The sequence below is a fragment of the Myxocyprinus asiaticus genome, chromosome 41 (genome assembly GCF_019703515.2).
Source record: "Myxocyprinus asiaticus isolate MX2 ecotype Aquarium Trade chromosome 41, UBuf_Myxa_2, whole genome shotgun sequence".
In the NCBI taxonomy this organism is placed as follows: domain Eukaryota; kingdom Metazoa; phylum Chordata; class Actinopteri; order Cypriniformes; family Catostomidae; genus Myxocyprinus; species Myxocyprinus asiaticus.
In genome coordinates this window covers 15,049,580-15,067,766 of record NC_059384.1, presented here as the reverse complement: position 1 = coordinate 15,067,766, position 18,187 = coordinate 15,049,580, and the positions used below count along the sequence as shown (strand labels likewise).

General features: G+C 35.7%; 1 protein-coding gene across 1 annotated transcript in view; it reads right to left on the bottom strand.

Annotated features, from left to right (window-relative positions):
* LOC127432098 (zinc finger C2HC domain-containing protein 1A-like) overlaps positions 1-12,661 on the bottom strand; it is a 31,161-nt gene extending 18,500 nt beyond the window's left edge. Inside the window, exons 1-3 of the mRNA XM_051682901.1 lie at positions 12,565-12,661; positions 10,988-11,055; positions 3,947-4,063 (exon numbers count right to left, since the gene is read on the bottom strand). Of these exons, the coding sequence (XP_051538861.1) occupies positions 3,947-4,063; positions 10,988-11,055; positions 12,565-12,580 (201 nt within the window). The 5' untranslated portion in view covers positions 12,581-12,661. The remainder of the gene's footprint in view (positions 1-3,946; positions 4,064-10,987; positions 11,056-12,564) is intronic.
* Between the last annotated feature and the right edge of the window lie 5,526 nt (positions 12,662-18,187).

Genomic DNA, 18,187 nt, shown 5'->3' with positions numbered 1-18,187 from the left:
TACTACATGCGTCATCATCATAAAATTAGTTTCCAGTGGAAAATACTTAAAGAACATCATGTCCAAACCACACCCACGATTAGTTTTAAGGGATAGTTCATCCAAAAATAAACATTGTTTACTCACCCCTGTGTTGTTATAACCTTATATGACTTTCATTCTTTTTCTTAATACAAGGGGACAAATTGTGAAAACATTTTGTGCTCAGTGATGTCATACAATAGCAATTTATGGAGACCATGTCTTCAAGCTTCAAAAGGACACAAAAGTATTATTCAGAAGTCAAACAAATGATTGAATGTGACTCATGTCTTGTCCTGAAGGAATATGATAAGGTTTGGTGAGAACCAAACTGAAATCTAATGTTTTATTAAGTGAATCTCCTGACCAACTACCTGAGTCTGCACACAAGCTTTAGAGCTCTTTGCACGAGAGCAGTCCATTGCGGCCTTTCGCTTTTTTGTGTGCTTCAACAGGACCACCAGCGATAATACCAACAAAAAATACAACATAGCTGCACACAAACTAGAGAACAAAACTTACAAATCATGTCGGAAGAGTTTGTAGTACAAAATAGATGCATTTTTATGGCCAGCCTTATTTGTTTGAACTGGAGTCCTCAAGAGATATGGGGCTGAAGGTAGCTACAGTCACACCACCTCCTAACCAGACACCAAACGACATGTGATAAAAGTTATCTTTTCTATTTTAATCAGAGATTTTTGTCGATCACTTGTTTTCTATATTTGGCATCACACCGGGTAACCTCGTCCACTATGAACTAGCACCGGTCCAAAATAATTCTTATAACATTATATTGAAGACAGCAGCATCTCACTTGCTGGTTAAAACTACCTGATTTTAACAGAGGACGTTTCACCTACAGACTGTTTTCGCAGAGGTCTCTTCAGGTGGAGGTCTGTCACACATGCACTACTGGTCAAAACTTTTGAAACACTTGACTGAAATGTTCTCATGATCTTAAATATTTTTTGATCTGAAGGTGTATGCTTAAATGTTTGAAATTAGTTTTGTAGACACTATAATTCTAATCATAATTGTACCACCATATTAATTTATTTCATTATAAAACTAAAATGTATTAAAAAAATAAATTAAAAAAAAGTTTTTGAAATTGATGACTTGGACCAAATAATAAAGAAAAGCAGCCAATAAGTGCCCAACATAGATGAGAACTCCTTCATACTGTTTAAAAAGCATCCCAGGGTGGTACCTCAAGAAGTTGGTTGAGGAAATGTCAAGAGTACATGTCTGCAAATTCTAGGCAAAGGGTGACTACTTTGAAGATTCAAAAATATAACACAGTTTTGATTTATTTTGGATTTTGTTTAGTCACAACATAATTCCCATAGTTCCATTTATGCTATTCCATAGTTTTGATGATTTTACTATTATTCTAAAATGTGGAAAAAAAAAAAAAAAAAAAAAAAAATATATATATATATATATATATATATATATATATATATATATATATATATATATGTATATATTATAATTAAGAATGAGTAAGTGTTTCAAAACTTTTGACTGGTAGTGTACACACACTGGTTCATAATATAGAAGAGGTGACAGACACTCCCACTCCCTCCGCATTTCTCTCTGGGTGTGTATGTGTAGCTACTTTCAGCCTCCTCCATCATTGAGGGCTCTGGTTCAAACAAATAAGGCTGGGCATAGAAATGCATCTATTTTTCGACTACAAACTCTTCAGACATGTTTGAAAGTTCTGTTCTCTGGTTTGTGTGCAGCTATATTGTGTTTACTGTTGTTGATATCGCAGGTAGTCCTGTTGAAGCAAAACAAAACGAGTTTTCACTTGAATGCCCCACCTCGCGAGCATCAGAGTAACTACTGTTGCTCTCGTGCAAGGAGCTCTAAAGCTTGCGTGCAGACTCATGAATGTGCACAGGAGATCAACGGTCGGTCAAGAGTTTCACTTAATAATACATTCGATTTTGGTTTCTTTCTCACCAAACCTTATCGTATTCCTTCAGAACAAGACATGAGTCGCATACAATAATTTATTAGATTTCTGAATTATAATTTAGTGTCTTTTTGAAGCTCGAAGAGGTGGTCACCATAAATTGCCATTGTATGGCATCACTGAGCATAATTTTTTTCAAAATGAATCCCTTTGTGTTAAGAAAAAGAAAGAAAGTCAAATGAGGTTATAACAAGGTGTGAGTAAACAATGACTGAATTTTAATTTTTGGGTGAACTAATCCTTTAACCAATCATCAACGCTCTTCGACCAGCAGAGTTCTCCTAGGTCAAAAATTACAGTGTTGTGCGTGAATAGGAGAAATATCACCAAACAAACACCTTAGCTGAACAAAAACAAAGAATTTTGTCATAATTTTTAGGTGAACTACAAAAATCCTGTTCACAGAGTATATATAAATTAGCCTTTAGTGTTGTAAGACCGGCACAAAATTGTCTGCATCACTTCCGGGAAAGTTAAGAACTTGTGAGATAACATCGTCATAAAACTCACACACAAAAGGGACAGCTGCACAGAAGTGGCACCCCCTGAGAAGACATCTCCACCTGAGACAACACACCCCACTGATTAGGGACCATAAAACACAAATCACACTCACATCTGCTCTCTCTCTGACCTCAGGTCTCTTTAAGGACACCAAAAACTAAGTTATGACTTATCCTGTTCTGTAATGTAAAAGGTTTTCTGATCATACAAGTTTGGTATCATTCAAGAGGTCTCAGTGCAACTGGTAAAACGGTCTCATTCCCTTTCAGCAAAGTCAAATCACAAGTAACATTTAAGAACTTAGTACAATACTGTATTCTATCAGGGGCATGCCCCCCTCCCAGATCTCAAACAGAGACCAGATGCTGTATGCAGATTAGGTGCATTCTTTGTAAACATCAAATGACCTACTCAATCACAAGGTCTACTTACAACCTCCTAAATGGTAAACCAAATCCTGAATAACATCAAACATACACATCTGAAATAACAATAGAATCGTTTGTTATTTAGGGAGAGATGACAAAGGAATCAGGGTCTCTCTGTAGCCAGAAGACCCACACAGAAATCATTGTGTGTCGTTTTTCTGTACCAGATAATTGCAATCTGAATTTCTTATGTTTGGTAAATGCTTGAATGGAATGCAACTTTAATTATTATTATTATGCTTGATTCACTGATAGCTTTGAGTTTGATTTATTCTTTTAATTGGATTGTTTGAATGTATTACTATTACCTGGTAAAATAAATTGTTATTATGATTCATTCTGAAGGACTGTTTTCTAGTATATTTCTTATTAACTACAAATCTATGGTCAGAGTTGGCTTAACTAAGCTACTTCAGAAGTATCCCATCAGTTAAGTATGTGCTAAAAGGCTAAACGGCGAACCGAAAATCTATAATACAACTTAGCCAAGTAGAATTAAACGGGAATACTAAGAGTAGGACCGAGAGTCTGTAAAACAGAACTTAATTGACTGGGGCTAAACGGTGAGTAGAGAATCTATATTGAACTTAGCCAAATAAGACTAAATGGATAAAGCCGAGAACCTATAAGTACTTAGTCTAAAACTTACTAATATCTGAAACTGATGAATTAAAGGATCTGCGTCCGGCCGGCACAGGACCCAAATAACATTGAAATAGCAAATGCAGTCTAGAAGAGAGAATTACTAAAAATAATAAGATACAAAACTTAAATTCAGAACATAGATACATCAACGAGGTTTTTCATAAATGGAGTCAGATGAAATAAAGAAAAGAATTAATGATAAGATTAATAAAACATGGAATGCAAATCAAATAATCAAAGTATTATTTAATGCGCACGATAAGACAGAACACGCAGGAGACCTTCAGCCACGCCACTGGATGCTGTCCTTGGACCAAGAGGTGGACCTTACAGTGTGTTGTGGTATCAGTGGTTTCCTCACCTTTGGTTTTAAGGGTTTAACTGTAGAAATATCGGTTCCCTCTGCCCTTTGCCTGCTGGAGTCAAACACCTTCCTTTTCTTTGCTGCTGACTTCTGACAGATGGGCATATGTTTTTTCTACAACAGTAACAAGGCGTATCAAAATATTGAGTGAAAGCACTGACTGAATAATAATACCATGTTTTGTGATTTCTTCGTGACCTGCGAGTATTCCATTTCTTGTTGCTAAGCTTGAAATTTAGTAACAAGCAACACAATGGAAATGGTATGTTGCAAGGCAACACATAATGCACATACACGTAACACATTACAGATGCTTTTTGTGGTAATGTAGTAATATAATGTAATATTGTGGATGTACTTAATACACATAATGTATATATGCATATAACACTTTTATATGCTGTGTTATATAACAAATGTCTTCATTTTCTCATTCTTATTTTATCTTATTTATCTCTCTATTTGCCAAGCCACATTTTACGGAAGCCCTGAACCGCACTGTGAAGAAAAAAAACATTCTCTAGGTGAATTGTTTTTTTTTGGTATTTTTGTGCCTTCCTGAGCCTTTGTCCTAAAAAAAAAAAAAAAAAAAATATCTCCAAAAAAACCAAAAAACAATGTCTCTCAAAAATCTTTTTCTTTCCAAAAAAATTGCTTTTCTCTCTCTCTCTCTCTCTCAAAAAAAAAAAAAAAATCTCAGAAAGCTTTTCGTCGGGCTTTCTGGTTGTCCCTTGGTCTGTAAATGAGAGGAAGCACTGAGAACATTATTGCAACGTGGGCAATGCCTGTCCTTTTGTTGTGATGTGTGTACAACTGGTAATGTTAATCTTGTAAGTAATGTTATAATTTCTGGATGAATAAAATAATGCATACATTGACAGAACGTTTAACAAATGTAAAGTCGTGCAGACTTATTTACATTGGAACTTCACAATCGAAACTCGACAATATGAGATCATGAAATACAGGTATACTGCATAGAGTTTGCAAAGCAAATTGTTAGATCTTTATAATCGTATAATAATGTGGGTTGCTTTTGGATACTTGCTACCAGGATGGTGTGCCCATTAAAATGCTTCCAGCTCACATTTTCCATATTGTGTTTCAGCAGCATGTGGTCGAACATCCCATAAAAGAAGTTGTTGATTTAAAACACAACAACTCCAAAAGCCACCTCACGAGAAGTCGGGTTAGGAAAATCACCATAAGCAAAGACGCAGCAATCACAGGCAGTGGTGCCTGCAGCTGTACGGCCGTACGCACTGTGCGTACCATGAGCACTCTGACTGACATGAGAAATATTTACTCTCAGAATATTCTAGCAAGTGTGTCCCGTGGCTGTTTAAAAGAACTAGCGATGACCAGTTTGCAAATGAATAATTCTTTTGAGTCGGTTCTTTTCAGTGAATTGGCCAAACGGGCATACAAAACTGTCTGAATCGATTTGTGATTCAGTACAATTCATTCGGACCGCTCTCTCATTTGGAGCGGTTTCTCACACAGTAAAACAGCATTGGGATATTTACGAATACAGAGAACAAACAGCACTGAATACAGCTCTATTTGTTGTGGTGCGTTTTGCTTTTTTAGCACGAGAACACGTCTGTTCTGTACGGTTACTGGAAGAAATGGTTTAGCCAATAGTTACGTGAACACTACTCATACTCGACAAAAAAAAATGCTTTCTCAAAGTCACCAGAATTTATTTTTTTTTTAAATGTTTTTTAGGCAACAAAACATTACAAAGCCAACGCATATTGGCAGACTATCTCATTGAAGTGATACTTAATTGGCTTCAATCATTAATCAATCATTCAATTAATCACAAAGTGGCGTATAGTCACATCCTCATAATAAAATATAAAGACAAAATAGCACCCGAACATCATATATATGACATCATCATATATATGAAAAACATTCCATTGTCTCTGCTTTGAATGGTTATTGTTTTATCAAGATACACCCTGTTTTTTTCTGTTTTGTTTGTTTTTTAACAAATTTGTTTAATGTGTACCAGTTGTATGAATAGTGCATATCCATTACCTTTTGGAGTGTTCTGCATATATATGATGATGTTGTTGACTTTTTGGGGGAATTTTTGTTGGTGTGGAAAAGAGCTTCATGATAAATCCCAGCAGAACCTCTCTGCACTGGCTCTTTCCCCTCTCCTGTGTCAGACATGTTGTATTGCTCTAGTTGTTTAAGTGTATGATTGTTGGTTTTAGCAGGTAACTGTTGCTACAACCAGTTTGACTGTGGGTGATTCCAGTCTTTCATTGTTGTTGAACACTTAATCTTTTTTATTTAGAAACTGTTGTAACTATTGTAAATAGTAGAATTAAAATTAGGAAGTTGTTGGGAGGTGGGTGCCATTTTGTTTAATCTTGTCTTTTCTCCTGTTTTTAGTTAGAGTGGATTTATGTTGTTTATTCACCTTCGGCTTGCTCACGGGGGTTATAAATACAATTATTATTTAATTACTTATTTTTAAACACAATTCACAATCGTATTTTATCAAACTACACACAGTTTTATCTTCTGTTAATGCATGATCTTCTGTAAAGCTGCTTTGAAACGATGTGTGTTGTGAAAGGCGCTATACAAACAAAAATGGCTTGACTTGAATTGACTTTTTGCATTTTCTTTTGTATGCAAGTTGGTTTTGACTCCCCTTTAGCAACTGGTGACATTTTGTTTGTTATTTTGGCCTTGCCCCCTCCTGAAACCTTTGAGATTTCCATTTTCTGTTTTAGATTAAATAAAAATGTTGTTTAATTTTTAAAGTTGATTAATTCTTGAGTGCTGGGACGGGAGAAGGGAAATCCCATACATTTTTGTTACTCCTCCTCAGGGGCGGACTGGAACTAAAAAGTGGCCCTGGACTTTCTGGCCCAGAGTGGCCCAACAAACCCGACCCGCAACACACCACACCGGCTCATTGATTTCATTTCAATTCCAAATTTTTGTGTTTGATAAAAACACTGTTGACTGCTAGACATAACAATGGGCCCCACAGTACAAACACTGTCATAACTTTAAAACATATAAAACCACTTTAAATGTCATAAGTGGATTTTTTAGAGAAAGCACTAAAAGAAGCAGGTTATACCTCAGACAAATAACATGTCTGAAAACTTTTTTCCCAACATACAGATGTTAGGTTAAAATGTACATGAAAGTACAAGGGAAAGTGTGTATTTTAGGTGCTGTGACAAGTCAGCATTTCTTCAAAGTATTTAAAGATCTTAATCACCTTTCAACTTTTTTCTATAAGTGCAAATAAACTATTGTGTTAGTTAATATGAGGTTGTGGAAACAACAAGTATAATAATAATATATTATATACGTACTGTATATACAAAATCTACAAGATCTATACAAGTCATAAAATGTTGTTTAAAATAGTTAGATGAAGAAAGTGTCACACAGCAGTACACTGATGACAATGCTTAAAATTGAATGTCAATTACTCACATAACTGTGTAAATATTTATTGAAAAAAAAAAAAAAATCAATGAAAACAAAGTTGGCCAGAATATGTACATATATAAATATAAACAAATATAAATATATGTAAAACAAAATAAACATACCTCTTGTAAGGCTTTACTGGTTGTTTAGATCAGTGTTACTATCAGAAATAATTAATAATTATTTTTTTAGTTATTAATTAATATTTAAATTAATTAATTGAATCTAACTCATTAAAACCTCATATGGGGCTCCAGTAAATGTAGTGTGCTACGTTTAGGAGCGGGTTTGGTTATTAGCAATAATTAATAATTATCAAAGATAATTATTAATTATTAAAATCAATAGAACATTGATGAGAATCAATGTTAGCTTTTTTAATCCTTTAAATCAACAGTTATCAAAGATAATCGTTAATTGTTAACATCGATGAAACATTACTTAAAATTAACACTAGCTTATTGATCATTCAAATTCAAAAATCATCAAATATAATTATCAATTATCAAAAATCAATAGAATATTAATAAGGATTAACATTGACGGGAACCCTGGAATCAGGAACTAATAACCAGATAGTATAACAGTCTCAATATTAGATTGTTTTCTTAGGAAAATCGACATCCGAAGAATATCGATTTTCAGGAAAAAAACAATGAATGAAGGTTTGAATCCGAGCACTGACATCCCAGCAGCATGACACAGGTGTATGCAAAACAAACCAAAACACTTCTCTTTGTAATATAAACAAAGTTTATTTATGCAGTAATATCAATTAATAATTAATACAATGCAGTCAATAAACTTCCGACTTACAACTACAAACTAAACAGTGATATGATTAGATATGGGAATCAAAATAATCCTATAACACATAAGGTGTGTGTGTGACAGTGTGTGTGTGTGTGTGTGTAAGGAGGGACACGCACAAAATGGTGGACGTTACTCTCATGGAGAGCATGTCACGCGAGACTTCCGGCCAGGGAATATGACTGCGAATGGGGGCGGCGAGAAACCAGTCAATGGCGTCTACCAGTTACCGCATGTATCCGCTTGTACGATAGCTTAGGGACAAAGCTGGGCTTTAGCATTAAGCTATCTAGGAGCCAAAAATGTGTGCCAGAATGTTTGTGAGGGGTCGCGTGCGTGTGTGTGTTTGGTTAGTATGAGAGAGAGAGAAGTGACGACCCTAAAGCCGATTTCGCGATCGTGGGAGAGAAAGCAGCTGTTAGTTCATCGCTCAGAGACGCAGTGGACGGCTCGTAAACAGTCCCGCGTACTTTGACTCTTTAATGGATGAACTCAGTTTACCTGTCTCACCCGCGATGGCGAAATTGCACAACAGTCCAATTTGGTTGGACCACAATACAGCAAAACAAATTCGTGATAATTAATACCATGAGTATTAATAATGAGCGGACATGGTGGTCCGTAAACTGTACAAGCAAAAACCTTGAAACACAAGAATAACACACTATAATATTCTATCTCTGCCCAGACGTAAACCTCTTACTTGAATCACATGAGGACACAGGTAGAATGTGTTTTCCTCCGTCCTTTAACGCCGACCCAGTTCCTTGAGGCTCGGGTGATGACGGGAGGCCGTTTCCTCGCTCTGTTGGCGGGCACGGCTGTTGATTCTCGGCGGGCTAGCGGAGAACTAAGAAATGTCGACTTGATTGAAGATGGAAGAGAAATCTTTAATCTCTTCACTTCTGCAGGCAAACGGATAAAGTTGCGGGTTGCTCGGCGGTCTCCTTTGGATCTGTTAGAGTGTTCGGTTGAACACAGAGTAATCTCAACTCGTCCAGCAAGATGGAGATTGTATGGCCACAGTTACAAGTCGGACGTTACTTCCTTGTGCCACGAGGTTGCACCTGAGAGCAGCGATGAGCTGCGTCTACACGCTGCAAACAAAGTTGCTGGAAGCAAATCCCGGAAGCATTTCAGAGGTATTTCAACTCCTGATGATGTCATGTTTGAGGGACGTTCTGTTGTGTGCCTCATCCAATAGGAGTTGAGAGTCCGATCCTTTAGTGAGCAAGGCTTCATGGGATTTGTAGTCTGTTTGGACTCCCTTTGTTTGATTTTGGCGCGATTTTTATCAGTATAATTTACGACTTGGAATGTGGGGGCTTGAGTTAGGTTTTTACGACTGTGTTAGGCCTGCCTTTGTCTTCTATCTGAATACATGAGGCCCAACACTCTTTAAGTGTAGATATTTGCAGATATTTTGCAGATTAATTGCTCATATTTTTTTACTCTGTTTGTTTTTTGCATTTTTATATCTGCAGTGTTTTAATTCCTTCCCCAGATTATTCTTGATAAAGTGAAAAGCCCAATGCTTTGACAAGTGCTGTTTCTGCTATCCTTTAAACAAATTAAACCTCAAAGACTTATAGCCACAAAGTAATATTTTTCATGACTTCTTTTCTGCATTATTATCAGGCGTGGGCATTCAGCCAGCCGCACTTCAGCTCCCTACAGTATGAATAAATTATGCAAATGACTATTTACTGCTCATAGCTTTACTGTTTGCAGATTTTATATACGCTGTTGTTATTGTATTTTTTTGTAACTTGCAGTTATTTGTCATTTTGTGATTATTCAGAGGAGCTCATCTTATACTTAATATGTTGTCTTTGGTTGTCACCATTATTGTGATATGTCAAATAATCAGGTTCAGGCGAGGTAGGGAGTCAATGTGCACACACGTAAATATGCTACTATGTGTAGCATAGCAATTTCCAAGAATTTCACACACCATTGCACTTGTGTATATGGCTGTGTGACAATAAAAGTGATTTGATTTGATGTGTAATTAATTTCAAATTCAAAGTAATTTCAGTTTTTCAAAATAAAAGCCATTGTATTAGTTTAACCTTACAGAGTCTTCTGAATAATCGCTCTGTAATGGCGGCCACCTATGTCGCCTGTAGGATAGGCCGTTACTTGAGCAGCAACAGACCGGTCTTAAATTACCCCACGGCCCACCTGGAAAATGCCCGGTGCTCCCGACGACCAGTCTGCCCCTGCTCCTCCCCAACCCTAGATTGGGGCAGAACGTAACATTAAATCTCCACCTCCATATTCCTGTGATTGGTGCGTCTTTGCTTATGGTGATTTTCATCCCACAACTTCTTGTGAGGTGGCTTTTGGAGCTAACAAATTTTGCTTTGCAAACTCTATGCAGGCTTTGGATTTCACCTGTATTTCAAGATCTCATATTGTCGAGCTTCGATTGTGATGCACGACTTTACTTTTGTTAAACGTTCCATCAATGTATGCATTATTTTATCCGTCCAGAAATGATAACATAATTTTTGAGAGAAAAAATAATCATTTTTGAAAGAAAACAAAATTTGAGAGAAAAAAATTTTTTTGGAAAGAAAAAAAATTTTAATGGAAAAAATTTGAGAGGAAAAAAAATTTAGGACATAGGCTCAGAAAGGCAAAAAGACACCTAAAAAAAGAATTACGGTTCAGGGCTTCCGTAACATTTAAATGGCAAGAAAATCAATAACTGTCAACTGGTTGTTAGTTCCTCATATTTAAAGTACTTACAAGAACCCTTGGGAAGAAATTTCTTCCACATATTTTGCAAGGCACCAGCTCTTCAGGAGAGGGAGATTCTGAAAATGAAAGACGAAACAAAACTATATATCAAGTACCAGATTATCATGATAACATATAAAAATAAAAATACACACGCACGCAAACACACACACACACACACACACACACACCAGGGTTGGGAGGGTTACTTTTAAAATGCAATCTGTCACAAATATAGATTAATAAGTAAAACATTTATTCAGTAACTTAATAAAGTTACCTCAATAAGAAAGTAATGTAATCAGATTACTTTTTGTTACTTTTTGATTACCTCAAAATCGCATATGTGAATAAAGTCAAGAGAAAAACAATATTTTTTCAAAGAATTTTAATCATGCCTTCTCAATGCAAACAATATTATTTGAATATTTGAGTGATGTAGCTATTGTTATATACAGTATAATAAAAACATGAAAAACAATGACACTGCCTCAATACACAAATACAAAACATACTCTGACAACCATACCAACACACCCACACAATTTTAGCCATATCATTTATTCAATTGGCCTGTAGTGCTCTATAATACAGCAAACAGAAAATAGGAAAAAAGCATGCATTTGCTCCATAGGCTAAACATGAGAAAAACGGTGCCATCTGGTGGAAAATATATTTTTTTAAAAATCAATTTTGAAGCCAGGGCTCCGGAATGAAAGCATAATATCATAGAATTCATGATTTTATGCTTTAATGGCACTGGGATCAAATATTGCCATTTTAATGGGTTTCAATGGAGACATTTTTGTCCTTAAGGTCCTGAATGTAACTAGTTTGTGTACACAGTGTATTATAGATATATTATAGGAACTGAGGTTGAAATATCAAAATTCCCCAAAAAATACACACCTTTGGCAAAATGTATGACATTGGCATTAACACAGCCAAAATGAATGTTCGAAAGAACAAAAATGAAAAAGACAAAAATGTCCCGAAGGTAAAAAGTAGATTAGGCAGTAGTTCAGTGTGGTTTGGTGTGTCTATGTGTCCTATTCACTAATATTAAGCATATTTACACTACATTAGCTTAACAAATGAGAACAAACCAAGCAGTAGGAAGTGAAAATAGGTCACTACTGTCATAAAAAAAAGGGAAAAAAAAGTGGGACACTGAGGGAACTTAAGGGTGTCAGTCTGAAAGGGGAAACCCCTTCCAAAATGACCCTTTGAGCAGTTGACCTTTATTATTTTAAACAGACCCAGACCAGAACACATGGTATTATGTTGCTGCTAATGCAGCTCATCCCTTTCACTTCAAATTATGTCACAGCAAATGCATTGCTGGCATAGTAGTTGCAGCCTTCCTGGAACAAAAATGGGGGACGACCCATCAACCCTCTATATTGACAGTTAATAGCCCATCATCAGTTTGGCAGTATCATCCTGCAGGGCGTCACTCTCTTCCATGGTGAAACCCCAACAACAGACGCACGCACGCACTGATCAAAGCGGCACTTCTATACAAAAAAACAGAGTCAAATGCTTTTGCAATTACTTACGCATCTGTTGTCTATTTAAAGTCTTACCTTCTATTTCCTCCATCTTTCTTGCCTGGTAAGATGCTAAAAGCGGTGCTATAGCAACTAGGCTTTCCTAGGTTGCTGCTACACATGCTAGTGTCCGTATATTTGATTGGTCTTTTCCCTTTTCCCTGCAGGGACAAGTGACGTGCTTGCCGCTGTGGGACATGGGAGGCGAGTAGACTGTCCACATTCGGACTGACATTTATTATTATTATTATTATTTTTTATTATTATTATTATTATTATTATTATTATTATTCGTATTTAGTTTTTATTATTATTATTATTATTATTATTGAATCGATTTTTTAGCATAGTATCTTATTATATATATATCTTAGTTGCCAAATTGCAACATATTCCTCTCTTTTAAGCTCTTGTAAGGACCTTGTTCACATGGTCCAGAGAAGCAACAGTCATCATATGTTTGGGCTGAGAGGTCAGACAATAAAGCCACTATTTAACTGAATGTTGGATAGCTTCACAGCACATCTGCTGTGTTGTATGGTGAAAAAAATCCAGGACAAAATAATATCTGGAACTATTTGGAATGTATTTGATGAAATCATATGGACAGCAATGTTTTATTTTAAATGGCACATATTTTCTCATAGAGTTTCCAAAACTCTTTTGACTGGTTGAATAGGGGCATAGAATTAATGTGGGTGATAGCCAAACATTTAAAGGGATAGTTCACCTCAAAATTAAAATTTTCTCATCATTTACTCGCCCTCATGCCATCCCTGATGTGTATGACTTTCTTTCTTCAGCAGAACACAGATGAAGAATTTTAGAAGAATATCTCAGCTCTGTAGGTTCATACAATGCAAGTGAATGGTGATCAGACCTTTGTAGCTCCAAAAAGCACATAAAGGCAGCATAAAATTATTCCATATGACTCCAGTGGTTAAATCCATATCCTCAGAAGCAATATGATAGATGTGGGTGAGATACAGATCAAAATTTAAGTCAGGTATATATATATATATATACACACACACAGGTAATTTTTTTTTACTCTAAATCGCCACTTTTACTACATCTGAAAGCCACATGTTTAGTTTCACTTTCACTTTCACATCTGAAAGTGAAAGTGAAGATTTAGAGTTAAAAAAAAAAAAAAGGACTTAAATTTTGATCTGTTTCTCACCCACAGCTATCATATCACTTCTGAAGATATGGATTTAACCACTGGAGTCATATGGGTTACTTTTTTGTTTCCTTTAGATTTCACCAAATTGTTGAACTGTGTTGGTATTGACTGAATTTGCAACCATAGTTGGCTAACTATGCTTTGGGAAACGCACACCTGGTTGGGATACTCAAACAAACAAAGCAATGTTTTGATATAACCACAAAGGGTTTACGCTTGTTGGGAAAAACAGCCATTGGATTACTTATAGTTGACTATGTGCATTAAACTGGTATAAGAGTAAGTATTTTAAGATAGAAAAAATTACAAATTTTACTGAAAGATCATTAAGTTTGCTTATACAGTTTCCTCTGGTACAATAAATTAAATATTACCATATTTCTTTACATTCCTCTTAAAAGTGCCATACAGTGTATTTGTTTCTTTACAAGTGTGTAAAAATCAGCTTCACTGATTGTTTTTTTTTTGTAAACTTTATACTCAATGTCAAGTGTGCATACATATTTAGAATGACATGAGTTTTAAAGTTGAAATGTTGTAATTTTTGTGACATTAGCGCCAGCAAACATTTTGCAAAAAACAACATGTAAGGGACTCGACATGGAGGCGAAGGTAGAATCCATATGCAATAAGTTTATTATAATCAGCAATCAAATCCAAGACACTAGGCAGAGATGTAATTGTTGAAGCAGTCATAAAAAAAATATTTTTTTTAAAAAAAGTGGGACACTGAGGGAACTTAAGGGTGTCAATCTGAAAGTGGAAACCTCTTCCAAAATAACCCTTAGAGCAGTTGACCTTTATTATTTTAAACAGACCCAGGCCAGAACACATGTTATTATGTTGCTGCTACACATGCTAGTGTCCATGTATTTTATTGGTCTTTTCCCTGCAGGGACAAGTGACGTGCATTGCCGCTCTGGGACATGGGAGGCGAGTAGACTGTCCACATTCGGACTGACATTTATTATTATTAATTTTCGTATTTAGTTATTATTATTATTATTGAATCGATTTTTTTAGCATAGTATCTTATTATATATATATATATATATATATATATATATATATATATATATATATATATATATTCAATGCCATATTGCAACATATTCCTCTCTTTTAAGCTCTTGTAAGGACCTTGTTCACATGGTCCAGAGAAGCAACAGTCATCATATGTTTGGGCTGAGAGGTCAGACAATAAAGCCACTATTTAACTGAATGTTGGATAGCTTCACAGCACATCTGCTGTGTTGTATGGTGAAAAAAATCCAGGACAAAATAATATCTGGAACTATTTGGAATGTATTTGATGAAATCATATGGACAGCAATGTTTTATTTTAAATGGCACATATTTTCTCATAGAGTTTCCAAAACTCTTTTGACTGGTTGAATAGGGGCATAGAATTAATGTGGGTGATAGCCAAACATTTAAAGGGATAGTTCACCTCAAAATTAAAATTCTCTCATCATTCAATTTTTTTTACTCTAAATCGCCACTTTTACTACATCTGAAAGCCACATGTTTAGTTTCACTTTCACGTTCACATCTGAAAGTGAAAGTAAAGATTTAGAGTAAAAAAAAAAAAAAAGTACTTACATTTTGATCTGTTTCTTACCCACAGCTGTCATATCACTTCTGAAGATATGGATTTAACCACTGGAGTCATATGGGTTACTTTTTTGTTTCCTTTAGGTTCTTTTTTGAGCTACAAAGGTCACCATTCACTTTCATTGTATGGAACTAGAGAACTGAAATATTCTTCTAAAATCTTTGTTTGTGTTCTGCTGAACAAAGGAAGTAATACACATCTGGGATGGCATGAGGATGAGTAAATGATGAGAGAATTTCATTTTTGGGTGAACTCTCCCTTTAAGGATTTGGGCTACTAACAGATAAACTGCAGGCTCACTATAAAGAAGGGGCTATCTAGAAACTGGACAGTTAGTGAAAGCACAGTTCTGCTTAATCACTATTACATGAGTTATTTTGAGGGGAAAAAGGTCTGTCAATCCACTATTCTGTGGATGTTATCAAATAAAACCTCTATAGTTAGCTGTTTGAAAGGGCCCAAGTCAGCAATCGCTCATCTGCTTTCTATTATACAACTTTTGGGTATATAATGCCTGCTGACCTTTTACCAAATATTTGAAAAACAATAACAAAAAAAGTGGCATACTATTATTGAGTTTTTGTGGACATGTACCATGGTAATACTATTTTATTCTTTGAAGACCTTAAATACCACGGTACATGAATGTAATCATTCAGTATCACCTTATATCAAAATATCATGGTATTATCCTCACCATGGTACTGCCACAGTAGACAGATAGATAGACAGACAGACAGACAGACTACTAGACTAAGGGTTTTGGATAATCCTCGCAGATCATCAGCAGGCATATGTCATCCCTCTCTTCTCTTACTGACCCAGCAGCACCACTGACAGCGCTCCGTCGCATCTTTCTGAAGTAACCGGAGCGACAAAACAACACAGCACTGATATTTAGGACAACGTCCAGTGTAAAACAGGTACGACTGGTGATGTGCTGTGCCTTATAGATAATCCTGCAGACTCTTATTCTATGCTATGATTTACACGCTCGTTTTTCAAGCCTGTCCGATTTATGTAACGCATTCATATACTGTAAGCTCAACGCCGTATGCTATGCAGTAAATGAACTAGAACTGCTGCATTTAAAGCTGTCGTATCTGTCTATGCCATGCTGGATACGGTGTTTTGATATTATGTTATTACCGCGCGCATGTGACATGTCGACTCAAGCACGAGACCAGGTATTTTACATCTCGTTATATAAACTAATTATACTGTAGACAAATACAATCCGCGTTCTAATCATTAACAAATCTATTTAAAATTCTCACGACAAAAGTTAGGATGTCCTAAATTGCTTGTGCATTTAAGCTCGCCAGATGTGTTTTATTGCCATATAGGCTACATTGCATTGCTGTTGCTTCTGCTTGGCTACAAATAATAAGATGGTTTATATTCTCAATTTAGGGCACTTGAAGTGTTTAATTATGAATGACGAGAAAGCAATTTTAGACTCAACATTCTCACTTATATTACAATGTATTTACAATGTAACTATATCATTAGCGCTCCTAGATTCTAGAAAATTATACAGCATATTGCAGAGTTCATGACAGAGGTCATATATGGATTGCTTTGTGCAGGTGGTTTGCACACTAATAATGGAGACAAGAGACACACCGGTATGCATGCCCTTTCTACAGTGGTCTTGTTCTTTATTAGGTAACATTTATAGGGCTGTTGAGCTTATATTATGTTAAACAGCAAACATTTGAGTGCTCAGTTTTATAACAAAACTGAATTTGAAGATGTGTTAGTAGTCACTGGGAACCTGTATCATGAGGCTGCTTGGTGGCATTACCTGTGGGGTTCACTTCGTTGTATGTGATGTAATGTTTTCTTTTACAGCCTGAAAAAAAGTGGTTCATTCAGCTTGAGACACACTTTCAACACTGCTGTTTTTAGCAACAGGTGAAGAAAGCCCTGCATCTCATGCAAATACCAATGCAAAGTAGGAAGATTACAGTGATTTAAATAATCTGGTCCTTCATAGACCATTTTTGAAACGGTGTGATATAAACGCTGTAAAGTGAGTTATTCATTTATTTTATTTTTTTTATTATTTTTTTTTTTATCACTGTAACTGATAAAACAGTCCTACAATGATGACCTCATTATGGTAGTTTAACCACACAGTGGCACCATTTTGATAGCAACAGCTATGAATGGCTATGTGGAGATGATAACATGGACTAAATATAACTCTGAGTTCAGGGAAGACACCATCCTCACATCTCATGAGATATTTAGTTAAACAAAATTCGGGATAATCCTAAGTGGCAGTGACTTTTTTTAGTTGTACGATCTCCCCTGATATTTTCAGATGAATTACTTGCACCTTTCCAATTCAATACTGTTCTTAGTCAGGAAGCCTGTGGGAGAAAGGAGTGGTACAACAGTTCAGTACAGAGGTGAAGCCCTGCCCTGTTTATCTGTTCATTCTAATCAGTTTGCTTGCATTTCTGACTCATGTGTCATAGTCAGAACATTAGAAATCTGAAAAATGTATTGTAACAAAATAATTTCAGACTTTGGACTTTCGATTCCTTTGTGTCACACAAAAGAAAACAGATCCAGATAGCAAAAGGTATGAGATCACAAAGACTACAATGACACATTATCCAGTTCCTAACCCAAGCGCAGATATTTTTATTTATTTTTTTCAAACTGCATTTTTGCGCCCTTGAAGGGCACTTCGGGAAGATACAAAGTAAGAAAGTAAATTTTTTTTTATTTATTTATTTATTTTTTTTTTTACAAAAGTTCCTTTTACAAGATGTTTAGAAGGGTACATTCAAACTGTAGTGCCACACAGTCTTCAGAGTGCCCACATCAAGAGCTTTGTACTTTGG